We start from the raw sequence: 26076 nt of genomic DNA, 5'->3' as shown, positions 1-26076 counted from the left end.
CGACAGAGAACGAAGAAAAATAAAGCCAAACACGTGCAGCGAGAAACCCTTCCACATCCATACGATCGGAAGACACAGTGGAGGATTTTATGTTTTGTTTCGTCTTTTGCCTTTTTTTTTTGCTCGCATAAGACGGGCCAACAAACACAAAGCTGAAAAAAGTGTCGTTTCAAGAGCTCGATGCGCTTACCCCGATCTTTGCCCAGACGATTATGGTAATAACTTTTTTTGTGTGTTTTAATTTGATTTAACGCACACAACACTCATCGGCTGCCACGGGTGACGTTTAACGATCGGTTCGCATCGGTTTCGGGTTGCCTTTTGCTTCCATTTTTTAGCCTGGTTGGATGTGGTGGCCAGAGCAGACCGAAGGCTTGCGCTGTACTTCAATGGGGTGTCGTTTTTGTTCACCATTTGTTTGAGCTGGAAAATTTAAATCGTCTTCATGCTGTCCTGATTCTTCGCTTACCATGCCAGGCCTAGATTCGCTTCCAGTTGGATTGAAGGGTCCCGAAGATGGAAAGATGGATTTAATATTTATGCCAAATTTTTATTGGCTTGTTTCTTATTGGATGCATCAGAACCAGTGGGACCAGAAGGGTTTAAAAGATGATAAAAAACCATGAAGTAGATGATATGTTTGAACTTCTTTCGTTGAGTTATTCGCGGGGTGAAAAAATTAGCATGGCCACTGGAAGAAAATTGAAGCGCAAGATAAACACCCGAATGAAGGATTTTAAATCTCGTCGAAATCATCGGAATCATGGCGATTTGTGTCCCTCCTGCTTTGTGTATCAATTTCGGCGGTGTATTATGGGCAGTTGCGTTCGGAAACGAATAAAGGCATCGCAACGCAAGGTGTCTCGAGACTGATAGCGGGCGAACGCATCCAAAAAGGGACCCATGCCAGGGGTCGGGAATATGAGATTGGACAAGCCAGACTGCTGAAGCTGGCAAAGATGGTCCATCCGTAGTATTCGGGTGGGTATGTGTATCATAAATTTGTTCTATGCATCTTGATGCGAGATAGTGTGCTGTCGTCATAAATAATCTGTGCTCCGCTGCGTATGCACACCCTTCAAACCGAGACAAACCATCGGTTCGTCGAACACATTTTCTAATACAGCGGAAGGAGAGGTTTGCTTCTGCTTTCGGTTCTATTTGATGGCGGACAGTGTAAATATTGACTGTCCGCTGGAATTTGTAAAATGTTAGGTTTTATTGAAATGTGGCATTTTTATGTTGATTGGTTTTGGTGCCGATTATAGTTTGTTTATTGCGTTTATTGTAAAATACGTCATAACAAAACCAGCAACAGGCTTTTTTTACGCAGCACAGCATCAGTCGTCTTTCGTATCAAAGCAAGCCCAAAATATGATCAATTTAGGCAAACGAAATAACCCAAAACAGTAACGATGCTACTGTCGCGGAAGCAAATTCAAACACGACGCTGCCTATGCTGGCGGGCCCGTAATTGGATGTAAATGTAAAAATCATCACCCAAGAGCGGCGGGAATAAATTACCGTCCACAGCACCGTCGGGCGTCTTCGCCCTCTCAAGCATCCCACCAGGGAGAGAGAGGATGTCTTATGATTCATTTACCTTCGCTTGCGGGCATCAACACACGGCAAGATACGAAACCGCCACCCCGTCTTGCTCTCTTTATCAATCGTCGGCCCCACGGGGCACGGCGAAGCTTGCGCGCAATTTCCCTTATCGGCCCAGCCAGCCAGCCAGCCAGCGGCAACAGGAGAATCCGTCGTGAAAATGATACATTCTCGGCCATTATTTATACGCCGGCGGAAGCCAAGCTGCACACACCGCATCCCATCGCCCCGTCCGTAGCTGCTTGGGTTGGGTGTAAAAGTTTAACAGTGCGCCATCAACGCGCGCGCTGCTTGGCGCGTGGCGAGAAGCGGCTTCATCATTACTTCATCATCAAACCCGAATCTACGATATAGTTGAGAGGTGGGGGGGTGGAGGGTTCGTGCGTGCCGTTTCCGGGGGGACGATTTCGAGATGGGTGGCTGGCGGTGTCGACTGCCGCTGTGGTTACGTTGGAGCGCGTTAATACGCTAATAATCGTTAAAGTGTGCGAGAATGTAAATTACCAATGGGGCGCGCGCTCGTGTGTGTGGTTGTGTATGGATACAAAAGCATTCCTTCCTTTCTCCTTCAGGGGGTGGGATTTATAACAAGAGGCGCGGAAGGCGCACATTGGTAATAAATTAAACGTAGTGTTAAGCATCGTAATGATGCTACTAATAATGTTGGAATTGGCAAGAAATGAAATGTTTGGAAACATGTTTGAAGTGTGCGACGTAATGTTTCTTTGCTGCGTGTGGTTTCATTGATATTGCACAAATAATAGACAAACGCAGAGGAAAAGTGTCCGCAATTCGCACATTTTTAGGAGTGAGGTGATTTTTTTTGCTCGTGCAAATCATATTTTATTATTGCATCGTATAAGAAACATGAAAATGTACACACATAAAGTACACAGAGTGATGATTACTGGTACAGAGTACTGTGTCTGTGTGTGTTGAAGATGAATTCGTGTTGGTTCGTTGAGCAAAAAGGCAAAAATAATAATACATAACGATACACACAGCCTTTTAATGCGTTGCCGTGCAGTGGATCGTCTCCCATCAAAATCGTCTTATCTTTGGCGCCATTGCTTGACGTGCTGATGGTGCTACTCCTGCCACCAGTAGCGCTAAATAAAATGCTAGAGCCATCGTCGCTCGGTCCCCGAAGACCCAAAACCCCAAGGAACACATCACACACACACACACACACACACACACACACACACACACACACACACGCTTTTTCACACTTCATTATGCATCGTCAACATATCCGCTGATTAACCCCTTCTGCGAGTTTTAAGGCGCAATAGAGAGGAGGAAGCGTGCCCAGGTTCCGCCACCGTTCGTTGTCTGTTTAAACGCACGCCACCCTAATGGTGCGCGAGTTCCAATAGGATATTTAAGAGCAGGAATGCGCTGGCTCAGTAAGAAAAACTTCTTCCTCCCAGCAAAACGGGAACCGTTTAGTCCGTGTCGGTGCTGCCCGTGCTCTAGTGTGCGGTGATGGGAAGCTGGAACGGGTTGGGCTGCTTCTCTGTTTTACCCTCACAGCCGGAGACACACACGAGAAAGGATGTGCATATCTCTGCCAGACAGTTGGCCTTTTGCCGTTCTGCCAGGCCATAAGGGCTACAGTACAGTACGCTTCGGTTGCAAAATTTGACTACACACATGCATGCAAATGTGTGTGTGTGTGTGTGTGTGAGGGAGAGAGAGGAAGGGGTTGAGACAAATCTGGGGGAGACTGTGAGTTGGCATCTCGCAAGACTACTGATAATGCGCCACACCACCGCATCATGCTTTTCCACTCCCCAATATTCCTCCACTGATGTCTTGGCGCCCGGGCAGTGAACGATAAGAGAAGCGGGCCACACAGGTTTATATTTTCCAAAAACTTTATAAACCATTAATTTTATATTTTTGAATGCCTCCCCCTATGCCGTAGCTCTAGCTCTCCATTCCTTTTGGAGCGATGAATCGCTGTCTTCTAGCCATCCCATAAATGAAGAAAACCTTTTTCCCCCTTCCATCTTCGTCGCTGTCCGCCTGGTTGCTTTGGCCCGCATTCTCAAATATGACACCGCAGCTTCCGGTGTGTGTGCTGCCATCGAGTATGTGTGTGCTTGTGTGTTTTGGTGCCTGGTCTGAAAGGCGTATCGCCCACTTCTGATCGAAACCGGGCCGGAGACTGCAAAAACGGCAGCAGGCACCGTCGGCACTCCGGGAGCGTTTGTTGTTCCCGTCCCGGACTAACTTCAACGCTCACCTACAAGTGTGGGGGTTTGTTGTAGCACGTGAGTGGGGGGAGGGAAAGGCCTTTTTGTCTGAGGCAGTTTCCTTTTTCTTCACTCAAGGATTTGCCTCCTAAACCAACGGCAGCTGCTCTAAGTAAGGAGTTGCTAGCCTCCGTTTCTCCCACCTTCCCTTCCAAACCCTCCGCCAGTGACATTTTGGGCCACCGGGGGTGTTTTCAAACACGGCGGAGATGACGTTGAAGAAAAGGAAAGCAAAAGAAGCCTTATCTCATCGGCACTTAAAGGCAGCAGCGGCAGCAGCAGCAGCACCCTATCACTTGTTCGGTCAGGGTACGTAGGTGTACATGTGTGGGCAAGTGCCTGTGTGTGTGTGTGTGTGTGTGTGGGAACAATACCTCTCCCGGCACTCATGTCGGCTCATGTCCTGCGCTCACCCAGCACACGTGTGCAATAGCAAAAGATGCTGATATGAGCCGGGCTGGCCTTCGCTTTGATCCTTCCCCAGACGCTGGTCCATTTCGGTACACCACCACACGCATACCGCTCTCTCCACTTTCCTGCCGCCACTTCTGCCGCACTTGCATCCAACCTGCCCTGTTCCGCCCCTCCGTCGTCCCTTTACTGCCGACGTCCGCACGTACGTATGTGTGAACATTTTCCACCCATTTCCTTCATATATAAATTATGTTTACTTTCTATCGTCTTTATCTTGCGCCAGCCAAGACACCGGGACCGGTCATACATTGCCGGCTTTCGTTGCGCCGTCCCATTCCATTTCCCTTGCCCCGTCTTTCCGCGTGTCCGTGGGCTGATCGTTGCGCGATAGTGGTGGTTGGTTGGTGTGTGTTTGGCCAAAAGCTCGACCACAATCGCTAGTATGAAGCGTGAAGAACGGTGGGGCGCGGATGAGAGGGATAGGGTGGGTTGAGATTAAGGGAGGTGTTTTGAGAATATTAGATGCAGGCGCGTTAGCATGCTGTCTGATAAGTGCCGGCAAAGTGAACATTCTCAGTCGTTGCGAAAGCTCCGTAAGATGCATACAAATTGGTTGGAAATTGCATAAGTTAATGCACATTTGCATTGTAGTTTTTCACCATCAAATCAATGCAATAATTGATTTCTTTTAAATTTATTGAAATGGACAAAACGCATCCATAAATCCTATCAAGGGCATGAAAGGGACAACGGCAAGGTTTCAATTCATGCTGGATATATCACTATGTTTTTTGGCCTTCTAACGCGCTTACTTTGTCCACATTGCATCGGGTGGGGGTTGTCCACAGAGTGATGAACAAGGGAAAGATTGCATCGAGTCTCAAGGCGTAGTTAAATTTTCCATATCCTTCCTACACAATAGGAATAATTATTAAAAAAATGAAGATAAGGCTACCAGAAATGTATAAGCGATGGAGTGTCTTAAGCCAATGTATGTGGCCTTTTTCTATGACTCGTGCAGGAATAAAGGTTTCTGCAATTTAACTGATTTTAACAGCAATATGTAATGCCATTGAAACATGTTTTTTAAATTTAATTTGCACGATAGTATGTATCAGGCAAACATGTGTTAAAATTTTTCAAAACCGTTTGGAGCATGTTTGTACACAGGCATAAGCATAGAATAGGCAGCGATTTTTTTTGTTGCTCTTGCCGACTAAGCAATGTCATGCAAATGTCTTCAGCACCACTCTGACGTTATGCTGTGGTTCTATGCCTTCCGCTTGACGTCTTGCATCAGCAAAATGCTTCCCAGCTGCCTTGCGATATCTTTCAGTTGAGTAAACACATTGATTCAGAGATACATAAGTCACCGGGCAGGGTTGTGCTCTATTTTGGGTGCTCCAGAGTGTACCATTCGAGGAAGGATCACCACTACACGGCTGGGTTGTCGTAGGGCCTATGAGTACATACTATTAATTTCAATTTTGAGTTTTACCGAACGATGGAAGGAGATGAGTATCTTTGAAGGAAAAATGTGAGAACTTTACGAACACCACAGGATAAGTGTGGTCGGTGGTATGGTACGGAAAGTCATACGTTGCAACGTGTCGTTTTAAACGTGTGTCGGGATGAAGAGAACCCCCACTTCTCGAGACTGGTGATGCAAAGATTGCAAAAGTGCTTGTGTAGGAAGAAGGAGGATGAGCAAAGTTGGTTCCGTTGTTCCTTTTCAGCTAATCTAGAGGAGCTTAGCTTAAGGGATAAAGGCTTCGTGCCAAGACTGATTTGTAACGATGAGAGATGACCGACCGGCCGGCCAGCTTCTTCTCTTCGAGCGACGAAGAAACCAAACGTTAGCACCTTGCAAGGTTTTGGGACAGCAGGACAAACGATGGGGGCATTTAAGAAAGTTGACCGACTTCTTGGTGAACACTAAAAGGGTGGTCTATTGGTTGGTAGTGTTATGATCAGTAGATAGGTTTGGAAGGTCGGGAGGTGCTTCAGAGATATTTGTCCTTACATAGGATCAATTCTAGCCCATTTGTTCGTTGGCAGACTACATTCCACACCTCAAACCACACAGCGGGAGGGAGGGAGGTTATCAGGGTCCTACGATGACCATGGAGTGGTGGACGCCCGAGATAAAGCGGATGCTAGCATCCATAATTTAATTAGAATTTTAATGCCTAGATAAGCGGTTTTACTAACACCAGGCGGAGATATTGCTAACGAACCATGCTGGTCAGCTAACATCTTCGGAAACGATTTAGTAGAGCGTTTTGAAAGGAAGAAGAATTTTGATATGCTTAAGATAAGGTTTCTGTTTCATTTTTGATACTTACGATTGTGTACATAGTTGTTTCGTTTCTACTGTTACATAAGAATACAATTTAGATTGTACAAAATAATGCTATTTATTAATACAGATTTTTGCTTAATTCTAAGTGTTTCTAAAAAGGGCTCTATCAATCCCCCACTGTCTGTGTTGTTGTTTGTTGAATTGACATTTAACTTATAAAAAAATGGATTTCTATTAACATTATCTGAATCGCCGTTGCGTAACATTTCATTTATTTACAAGGTAAGGTAAATGCACCTCAAGCATACAGAAGATTTTCAAGATAAAAACGTATTTAAAGTAACAGTTGATAATGAATGCTTGTTTAGTGATCGAGCTACCAACGACGGATGAGACAAGTTCCAGAGGAACAGTATTTAATATGTAAGAAAATAGTTTGATATAAATGATACTATTTTTCTGGATCAAAAACTGAGAAACCGGTCCTTCTTCTATTTGGCGTAAACGTCATACGCGGACCTGCCGGTCTATACAGGCTTTAAAGACTTTATTCAGTGAAACGCAGCCGGATAGCCAATCCTTTGCTAAGGTAAAGCCAGGTTGGAATTGAGATATAAGGAGAATGGTTGAAGAAAGCGAGCTCTGTACCAGTTAAAGGTCTTGTCTTACGTTGAGCTACCATGAGAAATATTGTGCATCTAGAGTCATGTTAGGGTCATTGTTAGGGAGCTGGTTGAGCAGCTGAGGGAAAGGTTGCGTCTGGACACAAATTTGGAAACTTAGCCGAAGCTGTTGTGACGCTTGATGTCGAATGCCTATTACACACGTAGTGTGATAAATATAATTGCATTGCAATCGCAGACTGAATTTTATCTCTTTCGGTTTGCTTTTCTGCCACCACGTTTACCACGCATTTTCCTACTTCTTCTCATATTCACAGAAGATGTGTTTGAGCGTCGTCGTTGACGAGAATTAGGAAAATCTGATTTCGGCACCCTATCGGAAGTGGAACTTGTAGCTGTGGTTCTATAATGGTGGTTGTTGATCGATATATTGAACAGTGCCAATTGTGTTGGGGTGTACGTGGCTATAGATTTTCGACGTGTTAGAATACTATTAGGAGTTTCTTTGATTCGATCATCTCGTACACGGAAGTTGTCATCATTAGATCGTTTTTGTGATCGTTCTGTTCTGTTTTGACTATATGTGTCAATATTCCTTTGATTATGCTCTCTGTCATGTCTATGTCTGGCCCTGCTGCTTTCCAAATTCACAGAAGATGTGTTTGAGCGTTGTGGTTGATAAGAATCATGAGAGCTTTCTGTGATAGATTGATCTGAAGAATGAGTAGAATAAGAAGATGTCCTTGATGAATTGGTGCGTGGAGTTGATGTAGCTCTTTGCGAATCTTTCGCGCGCTGTTGTTGATTTGGTGTGTTTTGAACAGTGAGCGGTTCTAAACAAAGTTTTGGGTTTTGATGTGATTTTGGAGCCATATCAGAGGTGGAACTTGTAGCTGTAGTTCTATAATGGTAGTTGTTGATGGATACATTGTACAGTTCCAATTGTGTTGGGTAATACGTGGCTACAGATTTTCGACGTGTTAGAATACTATTTGGGGTTTCTTTGATTCGATCATCTCTTACTCGGAAATGGTCAAAATCAGATCGTTTTTTAGATCGTTCTGTTCTGTTTTGATCGTATGTGTCATTATTCCTTTGATTACGCTCTCTGTCATGTCTATGTCTGGCCCTGCTTCTTTCCAGATTCACAGAAGGTGTGTTTGAGCGTTGTGGTTGACAAGAATCATGAGAGCTATCTGTGATAGATTGATCTGAAGAATGAGTAGAATAAGATGTTCTTGATGAGTTGGTGCGTGGAGTTGATGTTGCTCTTTGCGAATCTTTCGCGCGCTGTTGTTGATCTGGTGTGTTTTGAACAGTAAGCGGTTCTAAACAAAGTTTTGGGTTTTGATGTGATTTTGGAGCCCTATCAGAAGAGGAACTTGCAGTTGTAGTTTTATAATGGTTTTTGTTGTTGGATATATTGGACAGTACATTGGAATTGTAGAATGAATTTCTTCTCTGTCGTATCGTTGATTGCTGCGCAAATTGAGTTGGAGTGTGAGTGGCTACAGATTTTCGACGTGTAAGAATACTATTTGGAGTTTCTCTCATTCGATCATCTCGTACACGGAAATTGTCATAATCAGATCGTTTTTTAGATCGTTCTGTTGTTTGATGTGTGTTTGAACCGTATGTGTCAATATTCCTTTGATTACGCTTTCTGTCACGCCTACGTTTGGCTTTGATTCTTTCCACATTCGCCTTTGAACTCGTATTCGTGTTTGAGTGTTGTGGTTGACGAGAACTTGTAGAATGATCTGTGTTAGATTGATCTGAAGATTGAGTAGAATAAGTTGTCCGTGATAAATTGGTGAGTGGAGTTGATGTTGCTCTTTGCGCATTTTGAAATTCATTAATATCAAGCTGTACTTGATCAGGTGTGTTTTGAACAGTAAGTAGATCTAAGAAAATCATTGGGTTTTGATGTAATTTCAACGCCCTATCAAAAGAAGAACTTGCAGCTGTAGTTTCATAATGGTTGTTGTTATTGGATATATTAGACAGTACTTGGGGAAGAAAGTGTGAACATTGCCGTTGTCTTGATTGTATTTCTGGGATAAACTGACTGTGACTGTAAATATCAAGAGATTGTCGACGTGTTAGTGGGCTGAATTTGGCGTGGCTCAATGGCAATGCATCATCAGGATGTATTGTATCAGGATGTGTTTGTGTGTTTCTAAAAGAAGTTATAATATTATTTCTTACTGCACCACCGATATTCAATGCAGATTCCGTAGTTTGGATTGGACCTGAATGACTTGAACTTTTGCTTGAAATATTGTTCGGAGATGCTAAATTTGTCGTAAATCTTGTAACTTGCTCTACCGATGTATTCGAGGAAGTAGGTGTGAGAGGTAGCATTAAGCTGAGCCTTCGTTTCTTATACGGAAGTGTATTTTCTGAGCACTGGAAGCTATTAATTGTAAAGTTTCTAGAGGAAGTTGTAGAATCTTCATGAGCTGATATGTTCTGCCCATTAGTGTTCTTTGACATTTCTTCGACTATTGGGTTTGTTTCATGCAGGGTTTGCACGCTGTTAATAAATACTTCTTTTGAAAGAGAAGGGTTTTGTATTGAAATGTCATCAGAGGAAAGAATTTTTTGGTTGCTTTCTGATGATATTGATGGTAATGTCGGTGAGGCGAGATAAGTTTGTTTACAGCTACTAGTACATTTCGTAGTAGATGTTACGGGTAACTTAGGACCTACGTGTGAGCTATGTAAAATATTTTCAGGACAGGCTACAATTGTAAGTAAATTTTTATCAAGTGCTGTTGGTACTTTTGAACCATTACCAATAATATTTTGTTCTGAATTTGCCTTCCTTTTCATAGATCGAGGACCCGGATTTTTCTCTTGATCGGTGTTACGCAAACTTGAAAGAGAATGTTTTGAACTTTGTGTGCTATTACAGGTTATTTTTTCTGTGCATACTATTGAATCTGCATGTATGTCTTTCCCAGACACAGATATGCATTTCGGGCTTTTTGTGCATACTTTTGCATAAATTTCTCTGGCATTTGTATGTGACTTAATATTTTCTTCCTGGGGTTGCTGTGGATTTGAATTGTTTTCAGACTCGTTTGTTTGTTTGTCTAGATCAGCATCTTGTGGGTTATTATTAGCAATTTTGTCTGAGAGAAGGTTTGAACCTGCATGGAAATCTTCAGACTTATCAGTGACCAATACGGATATGTGACGTTGTCTGTTTTCTGAAGCTGTTGGTTGCGTGTTGTTACATGGTATTTCTTTTACGTTTGCTTCAGCTAGTGACGGGCTGTGCAAGTTATTTACATTTAAGTTTTCCTCTGGAGGAGATGACATTTGAGTCAAACTATTGGTCGTCGAATTGTTCGGTTCATTATTTGATTCGCACGTTATCGGTTGCAATGTTAATAACTGGCAGGAATCAATAGACCTAGATGTTTCTGCAGTTTTTGGAGCAGCTACTGTACATCGCGAATCAACTTGTACGCTACTTTTAGACATATTTTCTTTAGAGGGGGGTAGATTTGTTTTAATAGATGCCTCGATTCCCTTTACCACGAATGAAACGTTATCTATCGGTTGTGTTGTTGGTGTTTTCGTTTTCACGTTTCCTTCCATGCTTACGTCAGCGTTTTGTGTGGTAATGACACTATTAATGGCAGGATTGTTTTTAGTAAGTTTTTCATGAATAACAAAATCTGACAAACTGTCACCAGAAGCTAGCGTGTCGTTGGTTGCAGATGAAGTCGGATCCTTTGCGCCTGTGATTTTACACGCCGTGTACTTCAAACGAGGCATTCTTTTATACGGCATGTTCATTCTTTCATTAGAAGTCACGTTTTCACAAAGTAAGAAATTTATAGATGAAACTGGGCGGTTGGGTGTACTGGGCATATTTTTGTTTTGGGGTTTAATGTTAATTTTAGGCGGCATCGTTGGTGATCTTGTCGGAATAAGTTTGTTAGTTTCTAGGTTTTGCTTTCGTTCCGTGTGCTTTATACGATATCTTTTCTTCGCTTGGGCAACTCCTAATTCGTTGTCTTGAGCGGAAGTGATGGAGTTATCAGTTGTTGTAAGATTCGCAGTTGTCAATAGCTCTGACTCTATCGTCGGTTTGCTCACAGAATCTGTGTAGATCATATGTTTATTTACAAAATGAGAATTATTGGGCTTCTTATTTTTTGATTCCGACAGTACGACACTGATGTTTCCGGTTGTAGTTTCTGCTGCTCCTTTTTTAACACATTCATTTTTGTTTGCTGTGCTAGACACAGCTTTAAAAGCAGGCAGTTGGGATTGCTGCGTATCCATTTTCGATAAAGTATCAATGTGTGCGTATGGATGATCAACAGCAACAGTGCAAAAAGTTCTTCTAATTGTCTGGTTTGGATCATGGTTTTGTGCTTGACAATGATCGTTAAAATTACCCGAATCTTTTCGCTCACAAGATGTAGTGCCTAAATCATCTTCACATAATGCCGGGGCATGTGTACTACTGTCCACATCTAAAGTATGTTGAGATTCTATGTTGTTAGTAGCATTTTGAGTAGCATTAACGTCCAGGGTATCGTCAAATGAAGCAACATACAATGAATCTAGTTGTGGTTTTGTATAATTCTGATTCGTATTTGATAATGCAGGTGAAGCAGATAGTGTTGAACAAACTGGTTGTTGGCTCTCTGTATCCTCTTGTGTAGGAAATTGATTTGAATAGTTGGCATTTGCATTAACGTCCTGACATATCGACATATCAGTTTCGATGGAAGAAGAAGAAGGTGTGTCAAAGTCAGCCTCGGGACAGTCATACTTTGGTTTACGGACTTTTTTTGTCGCTAGTGTACTTTTCTCTGTTTGATTAATTGTTTCCTTATCATCTACCTGATCGCGGGTAAAATTTTCTTGTTTGGTGAACATAGCAGATGCAACAGTAGGTTTACTTGGGTTTGTTTTCGCACCCAGGTCCATATTTTGGCTAAGTAATGCGTCATCTTCAAACAAACGAATTGGAAAGGTCGTTGAATCACCATTATTACTATTTGCTACGTCAAGATCGTCATTATCAGAGCTAGAAGGTGATGACTCTACCGTTGTTCTTCCTTGATAGTTTGGCACATGTTGGTCATGCTCAAAACTTAAATCGTCTGATCTAGTTTCATCTGAGCTATCAGAATCCTTTGCCGCGCCAATCAGGATCTTATGCCGATGAGATGGGCGCCAATCAGGATCCTGTTGCAGTTCAGATATACGTTTTCGCGCTGATCTACTTTCATTATCCACTTCCTTAAGAACCTCATCGTTTTCATCAGAACTAGCGACAGTGTAGTCTACAAAAGAAACTGATTTACGCCGCTTCAATATTCTGGTTTTCATTGAGTTTGTTTTTCTTTTCCCAGCGGACTGGCTTATTTCTATACTGAGCCCATCTGTGATCGATTTTTGTTTCGTCATTTGCGGTAGCATTGCTTTGCCTAAGGATAATTTGTCATTCCTATCAGAAGCTGAAGCTTTGTTATCAACCAGCTGTTTAAAGTTAGCTATCGTTAAATTAAATGCCTGACTGTCGGTCAACCTGAAACGTTTTTTTAATACTGTTCTGGCCAATCTTGCTTGAGTTTGTTGTAGCGGAGTAGAATTTGCGTTAATGGTGTTCCACCTCAAACATGTTATGGTAGAAATGATATCTATATTTAGTTTGTTTTTCTCTAATGTTTGTGTGCAAGATTGAATATATTGATCTTGATCGATTGGTGTTGTCGAAGTTCTACTTATGTTTGGACTACTGGCTCCATCAGAAAGGGGGTTCATTCTAATTTGATCTGATGATGATGATCTATCCTGACTATCCTGATTTATGTTACCGATTTGTTTTATTGATGATAAAAGAGACAGCTTTGAACATTCACTGTGATGCAAATTGAACCGTTTGCTCAGAATTTCGGTACCACATTGCATGAGATTTAGCTTTTGTCGAGTATTTTCCTTGTCAGAATTGATCCACCGCAAACAAGTTTCTGTAGCAATTAAATCCAAATTTATATTTATTTGAAAGCCCTCCATGCCTATTGTGTGCTGCCCTACATTGCTATCACTTTTCTCAGCATCAGTGCTTATGGAATCCGAAGAATCATGTTCTATTGATTTTGGATAGTAACTGTCGTCGTTGCTCTGGGAAGAAAATACAATATCATTCGAGATAGTGCTGAACGCCCTGTCGTCTCCAGAACCAAATTCATTTTGTACATGATCTTGTGCTTGTGTTGATAGGTTGGAGAAAAAATTATCTTCGGTATCGCTAGCATATGCTGAACAATTGTTTAATACATTGGTCGGTTGCTGGCGCACCACTGCAATATCAGTTGGATAACATGGTGTAGCTTGAATGTACGAATCAGTATTCGACTCTACCCTAGTGCAGTCTGAGTTCTTTACATTAAATGAACCAATACCGACATAAGAATCGTTTGTTGAATCAGTGCTTGGGTGGGTTGTTGTTGATACCTTTGGAGCATTATCAATATTGCTCGGCACAGAAGTGCTCTCTGCTGGTACTTTTGAAGTACTATGAATATTGTTATGTAAACCCAAGCAATTTGTGTCGTTTACGATTGAATCAGTAATAAAGATATTATTCTGGAAATCATTATCGTACAATTTTGCTTCAGTTGTAAGGCCTGTACAACTTACATCGCTGTTTGGTTCTGCTATATAACCACCCATTTCGGAAGAGTGTCTTGATGAAAAAGCGCACTGCTGTGCCTTAACCCTTGGTCCTGTAGACACAGTCTGTACGTGTTCATCAACTGCTGGAGACGCGTCACGTCTGAGTACAGTCATCTTAAACTCTTCGTCTATCGATATCTCCAAGGGGTTTGCTTCGTGCATTGACAGAAAAATAGTTTCCTTCTTTTTAGGCGATATTACTTGAGGCGTGTTGCAAGGTACCATTGCACGTTTCTTTTCAATGATGCTTTGTAGCTTGTTCGCTGCAAAAAGATGTATTTATAAAAATTGGAATCATTTCTTGAACGCTGATTAATGTTGTCACATTATAAAGATTTCGTTGTTGTTTACTAGCCCTGCGCAGTAATTCAGCCACCTTCACAAATTCGATCGAATTCGGGAACGATCGAAGCGATTATCAAAATGACATACAATGATGGTTTCCTTTGATGTTTTTTTGAACATTTTGCCGTATTGTTGACATAACTGACCAGGATGCTCAAGAAATCAGTTAAAGCAACCGTTGTATCTATGCAACTACAACTATCGTTCCTCTTCGATCGAGTTTGAGAAAGTGGCAGTTTATTTTTTAATGTATCAATGCCTGATTTTTTTCATATCGGTTGTTTCATATTATAGAGCATAAACTATCGAGCAAGTTTAAAAAGGGGTCGAAAATAAAATGTTACATTATTATTTTGAATGCTTATTTTTCTATGAAAAGTATGTTAAAAAAACTATGATAAGCGCTTGGCTTAATTTTCCAGTGTGTAAAATGATGATTCTTTCTGTTTTTTATTTGCCTTACGATTTTAATTTTTATTTACCCACTTATAGAAATATTACTAGCGCTGTGTGGATTTGTAAATATTCGCTAAACGATGGAATTGATCGTACTTCAACTAGAATGAGTGCCAACCAAATTTCTGTTTTTTTTTTCAACCGAAACAACGATACCGTACAACAAAATCACTAACAAAGAATCGAAAATAAACTTTATCCCAATTGAAGTAAAATTCTAAACTCACAAAATAACACATATGCAAAGGCAATACCTACAGTTCACGGGGTTTCAAAACACTTTGCGGTGTGTGCTGCACAGTTCATTCTGTATGAGAGAAGTTTCTATTCTCATCTAATACTTCATTTTGCCCGAAATAATTTTAATGTATAGCTATTCTGCTGAATTCATTTGCATTGCATCATATACGTTTTTTCATATACGGTAATCACTTGGTAATATAGGTACTATCGTTAAAGTTTCTTTACGCAAATATATTTCACATGACATGATGCGACTCACGTAACTAGTATTGTTCATTCACATCGTTCCGGTACGATCTGTCCGCGCTGGTTGTAATAAAAAAGTTGTTTGAACGTACTTTCAATAAATATGATGTAACAAGGCACAAACATTAAGAGCTATGCGGGTAAATGCAATTACATTCTGTTATTTGGTTTGAAAGTGCTAGATATTCAGTTTGATTGGTGTCACGCGCTTGTAGCACCCAATGTGAATTATACTACAATTATATCATACTAAGCTTATTGTTATACACAATAACCAACCAGCTCAAAACCGCAAAACAGAAAAAAATACTTTAAAGAACTTAGTCGCTCCGAAAAATATACGTTTTGGGTGGGCGAACGGTATCCAAGTATTTACATTCAATATAACGACCCTACACAAATAACACACAACTCAACGGATGAAATCTACAACCAAAATTCTATACGGTTCATATTTCACACAAAGGTATGTTTTAAGATCAAACATACATCACTACACAACGGAGTAATTCGATTTGTGATTCAAACTATCACTATTTGTTTAAGAATGCACACCACTAATGCCACAGTCTTTGTCTATCCCTCATGCTGGATGCATTTGCAAAGCGTCTTACAATATAGCACTGCCATCGGTAAAATCGTCGTTAGAAATGCGCAATTGGTTTCTAAATTCGCAAACCACACACATGGACACACTATCGCCCACAGAACACATCAAACAAAACATACTAATCGCACAATACGCTGTCGATCGTCTTCCACTTTATGGCTTACCTTGAGCGTGTTCCATCTTGCTATGACTTTTCTCCAAAGTTGTTTTATGAGGTAGAGTCTTGCCTTTTCCGATGCTATCGCTTCGGGATCTTGCCTTTATCTGATGGCTGGCTGCTGCGCGAGCTCCTACGAACCGGTGTCGCGCGAAGCTGTCATATTTGAGCCGCACACGCACACTATGACACATGCGCGCACGGTCCTGTAAAAGTCCGACCACAAACACAGTTTCGGTTGCGCAAAGCCACGGTTGTTAGTGTTGGTGCGATTTGCTTATGTGAACATGTCGATGCGGCGAGACCCTTGCCGGTTTGATTGATTTTCTTTGTTAAGTGCAGCGGGTTAAAACGCTAAGTTGGTGGTCAAAAAACGATTGATAATTGTGAAATTATGATACACTGACCACTGACGCCCAGCGCCACGGATGATGGCTCGTCAATGAGGGGGGAAAAGTGTGTTGTCCAGTGAATCGAGGGACGTACCCTCTTTCGGGTGCTCCACACGACATTTAGTATAGCTTAGCAATAAATGTTAAATGTTATTCTATCGTTTAATTGTATTTGATGCCATTACTTATCAATAAAAAAAACACGTGTGTTGATCTTTCCACGGTGTGTGACAGTAATTGAAATATTAAATGTTGTACACGTGGATTCGGAAGAAAAGATTTCAGTGTTCCTTTGACATTTCATGACGCTGTTTGTAAGACACAGTCTAACCCTTTGACGAGCCGGTCTCGTAGTACAGTCGTCAACTCGTACGACTTAACAACATGCCCGTCATGGGTTCAATCCCGAAATAGACCGCGCCGCCATACGTAGGACTGACTATCCTGCTATGGGGGGAATCAATTAGTCACTGAATGCCAAGCACATAAGTGGTACAGGCAGGCCTTGACCGACATCTGTTGTTGAGCCAAAGAAGAAGAACCCTTTGACATTCGAGTGAATCGCGCGGAATCAATTTAATCTAATCTAATAATAACTATAGGTATGCAGCTTTTTAGACGTTTCAGTTTCGTTTTGGAATCATAAGCGTAAGAAGGTTAAATGAAATGAAATACAACATTTTAACACATTCACGTACCAACGCACAATAGAGAAAAAAACACTGGCCGTGTCTCACAGCCTGCAATGACACGTGGCAATGAAAAGAATGCAGCAGCACCCAGGCGAGGTGGGTGCGATAATGTAAGAATAAGAACAGGAAAACGGCAGCTTCCTCGGTGGCGCACGTTGAGTCTCATTTGATAGTGTGTGGTACATCGTGGCTGGGTCTGGGTTGAAGGCTACGACGATGCCCGATGATGACGGCTAGCCAATGTTTCATTTTGTAGAACGTATTTTCATACCTATACCGGATACCGATTTAGCGGATTTACCAGACATACCGATTTGTGAAGGTTTTTTACATAAACAACTCGAGCAATTTATGTAAATGTTAAATAAAACATGCAAATGGTTCTTTGGGTTTTTTTTCATAAAATAATTTATTTATTTACTACACGTCAACATGTGGTTACTTGTTGTTCGATTCCCGTTTACGCTGGCAATTTTTCGTGTGAATTATGTGGAATTTTTCGTGTATGTCTTTGCCACATTTGTTACAGATCACTTTTTTCAATGCACGCAATTTCATATCGTGACTGCTATTGCTGCCTCGCGTGTGTTTAGTGTACGATGAAGATGTGCGTGATGAAGTGTTGGTTTCTTGCAGCGAGGCATGATTTGAATGGTTATGCGATTTGTGCTTCTTCTCGCTAGCCTGACGCGAAGGTGGGGCTGTCTCGTGTTTCTTATCCTTTGGTATCTGGCTGCAGTTTCCGGTTTTGGAATGCTCCGGCATCTCCAAGCTTGGTGTACGGATGTTAGTTCCGGTCTGATATTCCTTCGGCACCACGATCTGTTTCACACTGCACGTAAAGCTCACACACTAGACTACGTCGATCGACAGCTCACACCGTACTAATCAACCCCAGACTCGTATTAATCAGACACCGGAGGAAGTTCAATTGATGTGCCTGCCGGTGCAGCTCTAATACCGTTCCCACAAATAACTGACCATGAATGGATGCGCAAACGCTAAACCCTAACCGCTTCGCGCGGGTTGTGTGCGCTCTCTCTGGAACACTCACACCTGCGTAAGCGTTACGTGCGTAAGCGTTACGAGCATTGTAGTGGTAAGACTGGGGGATCGTGCGCGAATGTTGTAATGAGAATTAATTATGAGCTTGATTTAAGTGAGTTCTTGCAATAGATATCATTTTTTGTTGTTGTGTCTTCTTTTTGTTTCTGAAGTGGGTATCTGTACAGTTGCTGGTGTTGCAACTGAAGGAAGTGAGTCTTTTATGAGGGAACAAAAGGGTTTTAGGACTAGAGTGACTACATTAGGCGATACAAATCAGATAAACAAGATACTATAACCACTATGTTATCATGTTATTTTGATCTTCAAGTACGATAACATTTTCGAGCAAACTGTCTAAACTTAAATACATCCTAAGCGCGATTATGTCAGTTTTCGGGCATTTGCACACATTTGCAGGAAAAAAATAATGCATAAAACTTGTTTACTTTTTTCCGTGTGTCTGAGCAAAAAAAAACAAAAAGGGAACAGCCCTTTGTAGCACAGGACACAGGAGCGCAAGGACGCTCAAGTAGCAACCTGGCAAGCCGTGCCAAAAAGTGAAAAGCGATAAGGAATGCTATTTTTATAGAGGAAAACTTTCAACCCTTATCGGTGTCACCATTTTGTAGCACATTTGTGTTGCGCCATGAAGCTTTACGGCGCTGTGCCGGGAAATGCAAACTTGCATTCGACTGCTGGTTGGAAGCAGGACAGGAGGTAATGAGAGGAGTGTTAAGAAAATTCATCCACCCTGCTTGCCTGCAACTGCACCATCCGATGAGCCGATTCGTTTACGGACGTACAATGAATGCTTCGGTCGTCAGTTTCTTACGGTGCCTTCTTATCGTGCGGCATGCAGCAGCATCCGTCGTGTACCGTTTGGCCGAGAGAGATGGTGTGCTGGTGATTCGATTAGGAGTTTGATGGCGATTTTAACGTTCTGCGCGGGTGGCGGGTTACAGTTTAAAGTAGATATCAGTGGCCGAAGGAATCGTGTAGCCAAATGGTTGCAGAGCTGTTGGTTTTTTCTTCTAGCAAATGTTTTCTAATCGGTTACACATTTATTCGTTGGCTTTATGTAGGTATGAATTGAAACATTTCGCATGTATAGTTTCGGATTTTTAAATTTAAAAAAAAACTAAAAGTTTTTTAAAAGAACAATTCAACTGCTCAGCACATTTAAGAAACAGCGCCTCAATAACCTGCAATTTCTGTCTAAAAAATGTCTTTTTCGCGATCATCACCTGACACTCAACAATAGATGTCGCTAGTAAGTCAGTATCAGCGGTTAAGGCCGGGGTACACGACGTTTACTCGTTGGTGTAATATTGAGCCATTTTAGCGCATCTGGTGGCTGGTAGTGCAAGCTTCGTACAAGAATTTTTAGCTAGGTGGCTACGTAATTTAAATTTTATTATTTTTTATCTTCTCGTGATTTGTGCAAAAACATTATTTTCAATCGCACATGGTTATGTAATTGTTATATAGTTGATCAGATTTATTTTATACGTAAAATGTTAGCGACTCTCGGTAGTTTATGTCAGAAGAATTTCTTATCGCTTTTCGCAAACCTGCTCCTTTTGACTTGTGCTGTGACAAAAATGTTGAACTTTTTTCCAAAAACACTAAACGCAACGATAGGAGCAGTGCAGAAAGGTGACATTTGCACCTGAAACGGTCGTCTTGCTGACCGCCATTGCTTCGTGCCGCCACCATCTCCCAACCGAAGCAAGCGTCTCTGCCCAGCGGATTAAGTTACCCTTTCCCCCCTTTTGTATGATGAACCGCAGCGTAGTGTTTGAAAGTGTGGGGGATGGGTATGAATGAAAGCGAAACGAAGGAATAAGAAAAAAAAGAGTAAAGTACTCTATATATATAACAGTTTCTTATCGGACCCGTTTTTCAGCGCACGATTTTTTCGTCCTTTTTTTTGGCCAAGCAACTCCCCCAACCATTTTCGGTAAGTTTTCCTGCATCCGAACCATTTTACCTCAGTTCCTTCCGGTGCTGCAAGCGTCTACGGGAGGACCCCTGTGCCCAGGTAGAGCACGCTGCCGAGAAGTGGATTAAATAATAGTTGAAGTATAGTTGGCCCCTCAGCTTCCCGGCTGTGTTCCGTGCAAACCGGTGCGCTGCTTTAAAGTGGACATTTCCGCGGCCTTTTCTTCGGCGTGCGTGCGTGAATGTGACGCGGGAAAGCGCGGCGCGGAGAAAAAAGCGCACACCGGTAATGCTTATCGCACTGGCGTCGGTTTTGCAGCACCGAATCTGCAGCACGTGCTCCCCACAGGCTGGGACTCTGTGCTCTGTGTGTGTGTATGTGTGAGCGATTTTTTAAAAGTCTCTCTCTCACTCTCCTTTTCTCTTTGACCTGCTCCCACGGTTCAACGCGCTTCCGCGGCCTTAAGCTCCGGTCCCGGGAGTACAATTTTCTCCATCCCTTTGCTTCTTTCGCTTTCCACAGCAAACCGTTTGGTTTTCCTTCCGCTGGTGCAGCCTCCACCGTCGGGGACACGACCGGGGGGACACACGCGATAAGGAATGATTAAATGATGCCATTTTTATGTGTGTGCGGCGCGCGGGCCGGCGTATATTTATTTTTTTCTCTCTAGCGTTCTTTTTTATGCTGCCAGTTCCACATCTTTAGGTGCTTGTTTTTTAATCCCGTACACACACACAGCGGGTGTGTATGGATGTATGTTTGATTGTGTGTACTTGGTGGAGCGAATTTTCCGAGCGTGTTTTTTTTTTGCTGTGGTCGGCTTGTTTTCCGAACAACCAGTGCCAGACACATGGGTGTGAGGGAAAAAGGCACAACACACCTTCTGATCTTGCAACGTTGCTCTGTTACACGGGCAGTTGGCTAGTCTGCTTCTATTTAGCTTTTGCTATTGGAAGATTGAAATAGTGTGCAGAGGAGGGGTTTGTTTTTTTTTGTCGGAGTGCAATACATTGACTTAAGGTGTTGAGCGGAATTCATTCGTTCGAAAAATCATTTGTCCACCAACCGGGGAGGATAAGAGTGGTGGTTTGTTTTGTGTTCGATCCTGATATGCTTTACTGCGGTAAAAGCTTGTCGTGATAAATCAATAGCTATGTGTAAAATGGTGAAACACAAAAAAACTCTCCAGCAAGTTTTTGCTTGGCAAAATCAAACAAGTTAAGATGACGATAAAAGGGTAAAAATAAGCTTGTATTTAAAGTTAGTACACGGATCTTGAAACGATATTATTTGAGGGAATTTTTAAATGTTAGGGAAACAATAAATCTTTAAACAGTCATTTGTGTTCAAGAAATTATTGACAGAGACTTTAGTTTTATATTTAGATAATGAAAAGTAATACAAACGGAATTTTCAACACATTTCAAACACAAGATTTATAGAAATTAGAATATCCATTGCATGATTTATAGCACTTAGAATATAAAAGATATATGAAACATACATAAGAATATGAATGTGTACTGTGTTCAACGAGCTTTAAAAAGCTATATGTAAAATGTCTACAAAATTGTTTGAAAAGCACAAGAAAGTTCTGAATAACAATCACGAGCACGAAACGTCCCACCTCGTCCAGGCCAGTCAACAAAGATGAATGTCTTCCGGGGCTTGGAGGTAACCAAGCCTGCTGGATGGACTCTGTTATCAAACCATGCACAGCAACGTTTGCACAGATAAGATCAGATAAGATGCGGCAGATGGTCGTGTCGATGGCAGTGGCAGGGCTTGTAAAACGTGTGTACCTTATTTGCTCTTGCGAGGCACTGGGTGAGGCGTGCGCCATCGGTTTGCTTGCCACGAGGCTGATGTTCTTATCGGTCAAAACTTGTGCATCGTAGTTTTGTACGAATCGTTTTAGAAGGCAAACATTTGAAAAAAGGCTTTTTGCTCTTGAAATGATTTCCAATTTGAATTTAAAATAAAATCTACAATTGGTAGCAATGAAGACAGCAAAGCAGAAACTCCAAGCCATAACTTCACGTCCCTTACATGTGAGGTAGAGAGATGTGAAAATAATGTGTAGGAAGCTGGACATTGCATTCCTCCAGTAAGGTATATGTCCAGACACTTCGAGTTCTGCATGACTTTGCAAGCGAATAGAGCAGAACTAATGCTGCACTGTTTGCTGTTTGATAGCGAGGGACTTATCTCGGGACTGTTATCGCAGACATTTCGTCGTACCGAGCTAGATCTGGCGGGGCAACGAGATCTGGCGCTGCTAGACGACGGAAGACCCGAGTAGACAAAAAGTAAGTGTACAGACACGCTGGATAATGGTGTCCTTCGCAAACAGAATTTACACCCCAGCTGGCTGCAAGCACAATGGCATCAGGGGAGAGGGAGTCTTGGTGTAGTGCTCGAAGTTTTTATTTGCATTTGCACAGAGTGTCTGTACATACATGTGGGTGTTGGTGTTGAGACATACACAAATGTGTAGTGAAGTGGCTGAAAATAAGGTGAAAATAACTAGCTACCTGTCATCGTTGCGATAGCGTTCGCTCCGATGTGAATGCAACTCTACGCAAACAGGTGGGCGAAAGTGATAGTGAGTCTAGGTGTGGCGTTGTTCAGGGAAAATAAGAAGTTAAAAAAGGAGATAAAATGCAACCAATATTAGAAGATGAATGTCTGAATGTTGTCTGTGTGAGTGCCATTGAGGTGCATTAAGTCTTCGCTGCGAGAGAGAATCACACCGCTGTCAGACGCTGATCCTAAACAGTGCGATGGCATGAGCCTTGGGGGTTTGGTAGGAATCCAACGAATCACACCACGAACGTTGACAGAACGTCTGTGCCATCCAAGGTGCCGATAGCAGACATAGGAAGTTATGGGAGGGAGCGGAATATAGAAAAAGCTTACTAAAAGATAAGCGTCTGGATTGAATGCTTTCAGCTATGGAGAGAAGACGTTAGGAAAGCATCAACAGGGTGAACTACCGGGAAAGACACCGAGCAGCTCTGACAAAAGCAAATGCGCCACGATTTGATGGAATCATACGGACCGAATTCCATTTGAAGAGAGATAAACGTTGTCACAGTCGTTGAGACGAGATTTGCAAACGAAAAAGGTGATTAAAAACGATAACGAACATTCGGCATCTCCGTCCGACAAGAGCAAAAAATCTCAGCTACAATATCAATTGTTTTATGCTCCAAAATCTTCCGGCCTTGTAAAAAGCGAGTGGACTTTGGAGATAACGAAAGCGCACGAGACGCGTTATCAGGTAGGAGAGATAAGTTAATCCCCACCACGGTGAGCACACTGTACATCTTGCATCTTGTCCGGGCAATTATTCGCACTTACCGAGCCTGATCTTGGTGCTTCTCGAGCGTAACAGCTCGTAAAGCTTGGGATGCATCTCGAGGCCGTCGCTCACTGGTCGGTGGTACTGATGGATGCGCAAGACGTTCATATGCGCCAACTGCTTGCCAACATACGGGGAGGGGTCGTGCGGTTGAGGATGTACAATCCGGAACCTACACTTAAATTCACTTAGAAGTTGAGCACGCTTCACTTGTTAATATTGCAAGCAATTTGCTTCATATATTTTTGGACAGATTTCTTGAATTTCAATTTTGGTGGTACACTGTTTCCAACACGCACACACTGGTAAATTCCCATCAATATAAGGTACACTTGCACACTGATTTCAATACAAAAAACAATTTCACTTTAAATGGGCACTACTTAACAAGACACGCACGCACCAACTGCTCAACCGGAATGAACTTCTCACGGACAGCAGCGAGGTCCTCCCCGTGTTGTTATCGGCGCGCTAGTCACTCTACGACTGAACCGCACCAGATGGGCGCACTAGCAACCGAGGCCAACGGTGGGGTGTTACATCTTGGGCCACTTCCACCATGAACTGCCGGAGGATTGAGATATAATCGAATTGCGCGCAGCAAAGATAAGAAAAGAGCCATCCTCGAGACTGTGAGTGAAGCGGCCGGCGAAGAGGAGCGGCGCTTGAGTGTAGGGAGATTGGTTTGTTGATTTGAAGGGCCAGGCGAGCACACCTTTCCGCACACCCGCCGACCCGGCCCGACAACGCTAGATCCGAGTGTGCGATAAAGAGCGGCTAGAGATATGGGAATGAAGCTATATTTGGACACCTCGCCCAGTGAGCGCTTTCCTGCCTCTCAATATTCTTAGACACCTCACGGAATGGTCTGCGTATCGACGCAACGTCGACTTCTCAAAACGCCAATAAGGCAGACGTGGGCACGGGGCGAGTCTTATCGGCGAGGGCCCACATGGAGGGTGGATGCGTACCGGTATATATGTAAATGTACGCTCCCTATCAGCGTCTATATCTACAGCAGGCGGGCGCTCCTAATGTGTACCCAAAACCGTGCCACAAGGAAGTGGAATCCAATCGCCGATCCATCGGTAGCAGCAGCAGCATCGAGCCGTGGCGAAGTTCCCGCTCGCTCATTCGTCGGACACAACTAGATAAGGCACTAATAGAAGCCTCTGATAGCCCTGTACGAGCACCGTCTCTCGGTGCAAGAGGTAGAGGCTGTGGTAAAAAGCAAAAGAAACCGGACGCGACCGTACCATACTTCCGCCGGTTGCGTCCCTGGTCGAGGCAAGAAGCATCCGACCGATGCGGGGCACGCAGCAAACACAAGCACAGCCAACCGGCCGCGCGATATCGAAGATAAGCGAAAAATATTCATCATAACTTTATCGCTAGTCAAACATGGTACGTTATTAACATTCGTACACACGTCTCTCTCTCTCTTGCTCTGACTCCCTTCCATTCAGGGGGTGGCAAATCTTTTCTGCTCGCTTTGCCATGCTCATGCGGAGACCAGCCAGCACTCGAGGCCCAGAGGCCGGTCCCGATAAGCGACACACGAAAGATTGAAACAACTGATAAGCACCGAACGCGTTTCTCCACGCCTGCCGAACGAGCTAGCGAGCTAGGTTCTACATCAGAACGGAAGCACAAAAGTCCGATGAAATGATGGCGACAATGCGCCAAGAGCGATCGAACACAAGCGCACATCAGCATCTTCGGTCTGCATCGCGTTGTCATTGGGTGTCCGAGGTGGGTGATTAATGGCACTTTTGTTTGATTAACGAACGGGAAAGGGAAAAAGTTTTCGACTGTTCGATTGCACACTGTAGTGTGTGCCTTTCAGGAAAGAAGTTCAAGAAGAATTTTGAAGTTTCCATTTCAATCACCGGTGATGATTAGTGCACCTTGTGCAAGACTTTCAAATGTTACTAATCGGTAAGAGAGCATGCGTGCAGAAGCTACATCAGAATTGTACGCATTCCAACTGTTTTGAAATTCAAACTCATCTGTCAGAACCCTATCCGGCGCTTATCGACCGAGTTATCCCACTGACGCGCGCTAATGTCACCTCTCCTTGTCTAGTTCTCTCCCTTCTTTGGCTTTCTCCCTGCTGCAAAGCGGTCAACGAGCAGCCAGCACGTCGTTGTAGCTTGACAAAACGACCGAGTTTTGATGTACAGAACGTGCACTGACCCCCATAGCTGCAGCGTGTAGCACAGTTGGCGCTACATTTGCCCCAATAAAGGCAACACGATGGCATCAGATCCCCTGCACGACCACAGTGGTTTGGAGGAGACGTACCACCGTAGCCCTGGACCGCGTATCACGCAGAACGACAACATAAACATGGTACGAGCGAAAGATAAAACCTCGTATCCGGAAATGAAAACCTTACGATAAGCAAGCGTAGCTACTGGTCCGGTGCTGCTGCTGCTGCTGCTATTACGCTGTGGCCATGAGGCCGGGAAGAGCTTGTAATGCGCTTACGAGACTCTCACCAGTGGAGACACACACACACACACACACGTATACAGGTGGTGGTACCGATGCACCAGCAGCCTATGTCACTTCGGCTGCGCGAGTCAACCGCGATGGCAAATTTGTGCTGAAAACGGCACAAACGATGTAATCTTGACACAAACACACTGGGAGCAGCATCA

At 43.0% G+C, this 26076-nt stretch overlaps 2 protein-coding genes across 7 annotated transcripts in view; both read right to left on the bottom strand.

Annotated features, from left to right (window-relative positions):
• The window catches only part of LOC1280021 (zinc finger protein ush), a 135075-nt gene that overhangs the window by 28292 nt on the left and 80707 nt on the right, over window positions 1–26076 (bottom strand). The window contains exon 1 of one of the 6 annotated variants that reach the window (XM_061658383.1): window positions 23413–25689. The exons of the other annotated variants lie outside the window; for them this stretch is intronic. Within the exon in view, the coding sequence (XP_061514367.1) occupies window positions 23413–23521 (109 nt within the window). The 5' untranslated portion in view covers window positions 23522–25689. Of the gene's footprint in view, window positions 1–23412; window positions 25690–26076 lie in introns of those variants that run through there. 6 annotated transcript variants of the gene reach the window in all.
• On the bottom strand, window positions 655–23413 carry LOC133393417 (mucin-2-like). Its single transcript, XM_061658382.1, has 2 exons — window positions 15984–23413; window positions 655–14182 (listed from the first exon to the last, which is right to left on the bottom strand). The coding sequence occupies exons 1-2, from the start codon at window positions 16168–16170 to the stop codon at window positions 7455–7457; spliced, it is 6915 nt and encodes a 2304-aa protein (XP_061514366.1). The 5' UTR covers window positions 16171–23413; the 3' UTR covers window positions 655–7454.

The sequence above is a fragment of the Anopheles gambiae genome, chromosome 3 (genome assembly GCF_943734735.2).
Source record: "Anopheles gambiae chromosome 3, idAnoGambNW_F1_1, whole genome shotgun sequence".
NCBI classification, from domain to species: Eukaryota; Metazoa; Arthropoda; class Insecta; order Diptera; family Culicidae; genus Anopheles; species Anopheles gambiae.
Note: the sequence above shows the minus strand (reverse complement) of the source record. Positions and strands in the feature narration are given on the sequence as shown.

What these genes read in the sequence shown, in the direction of transcription:
- LOC133393417 (XM_061658382.1), bottom strand. Translation starts at nt 16,170, where the DNA reads ATGTGTCATAGTGTGCGTGTGCGGCTCAAATATGACAGCTTCGCGCGA. An exon ending in CAAGATGGAACACGCTCAAG is followed by an intron (nt 14,183 to 15,983) that starts GTAAGCCATAAA and finishes ATCTTTTTGCAG; the next exon opens with CGAACAAGCTACAAAGCATC.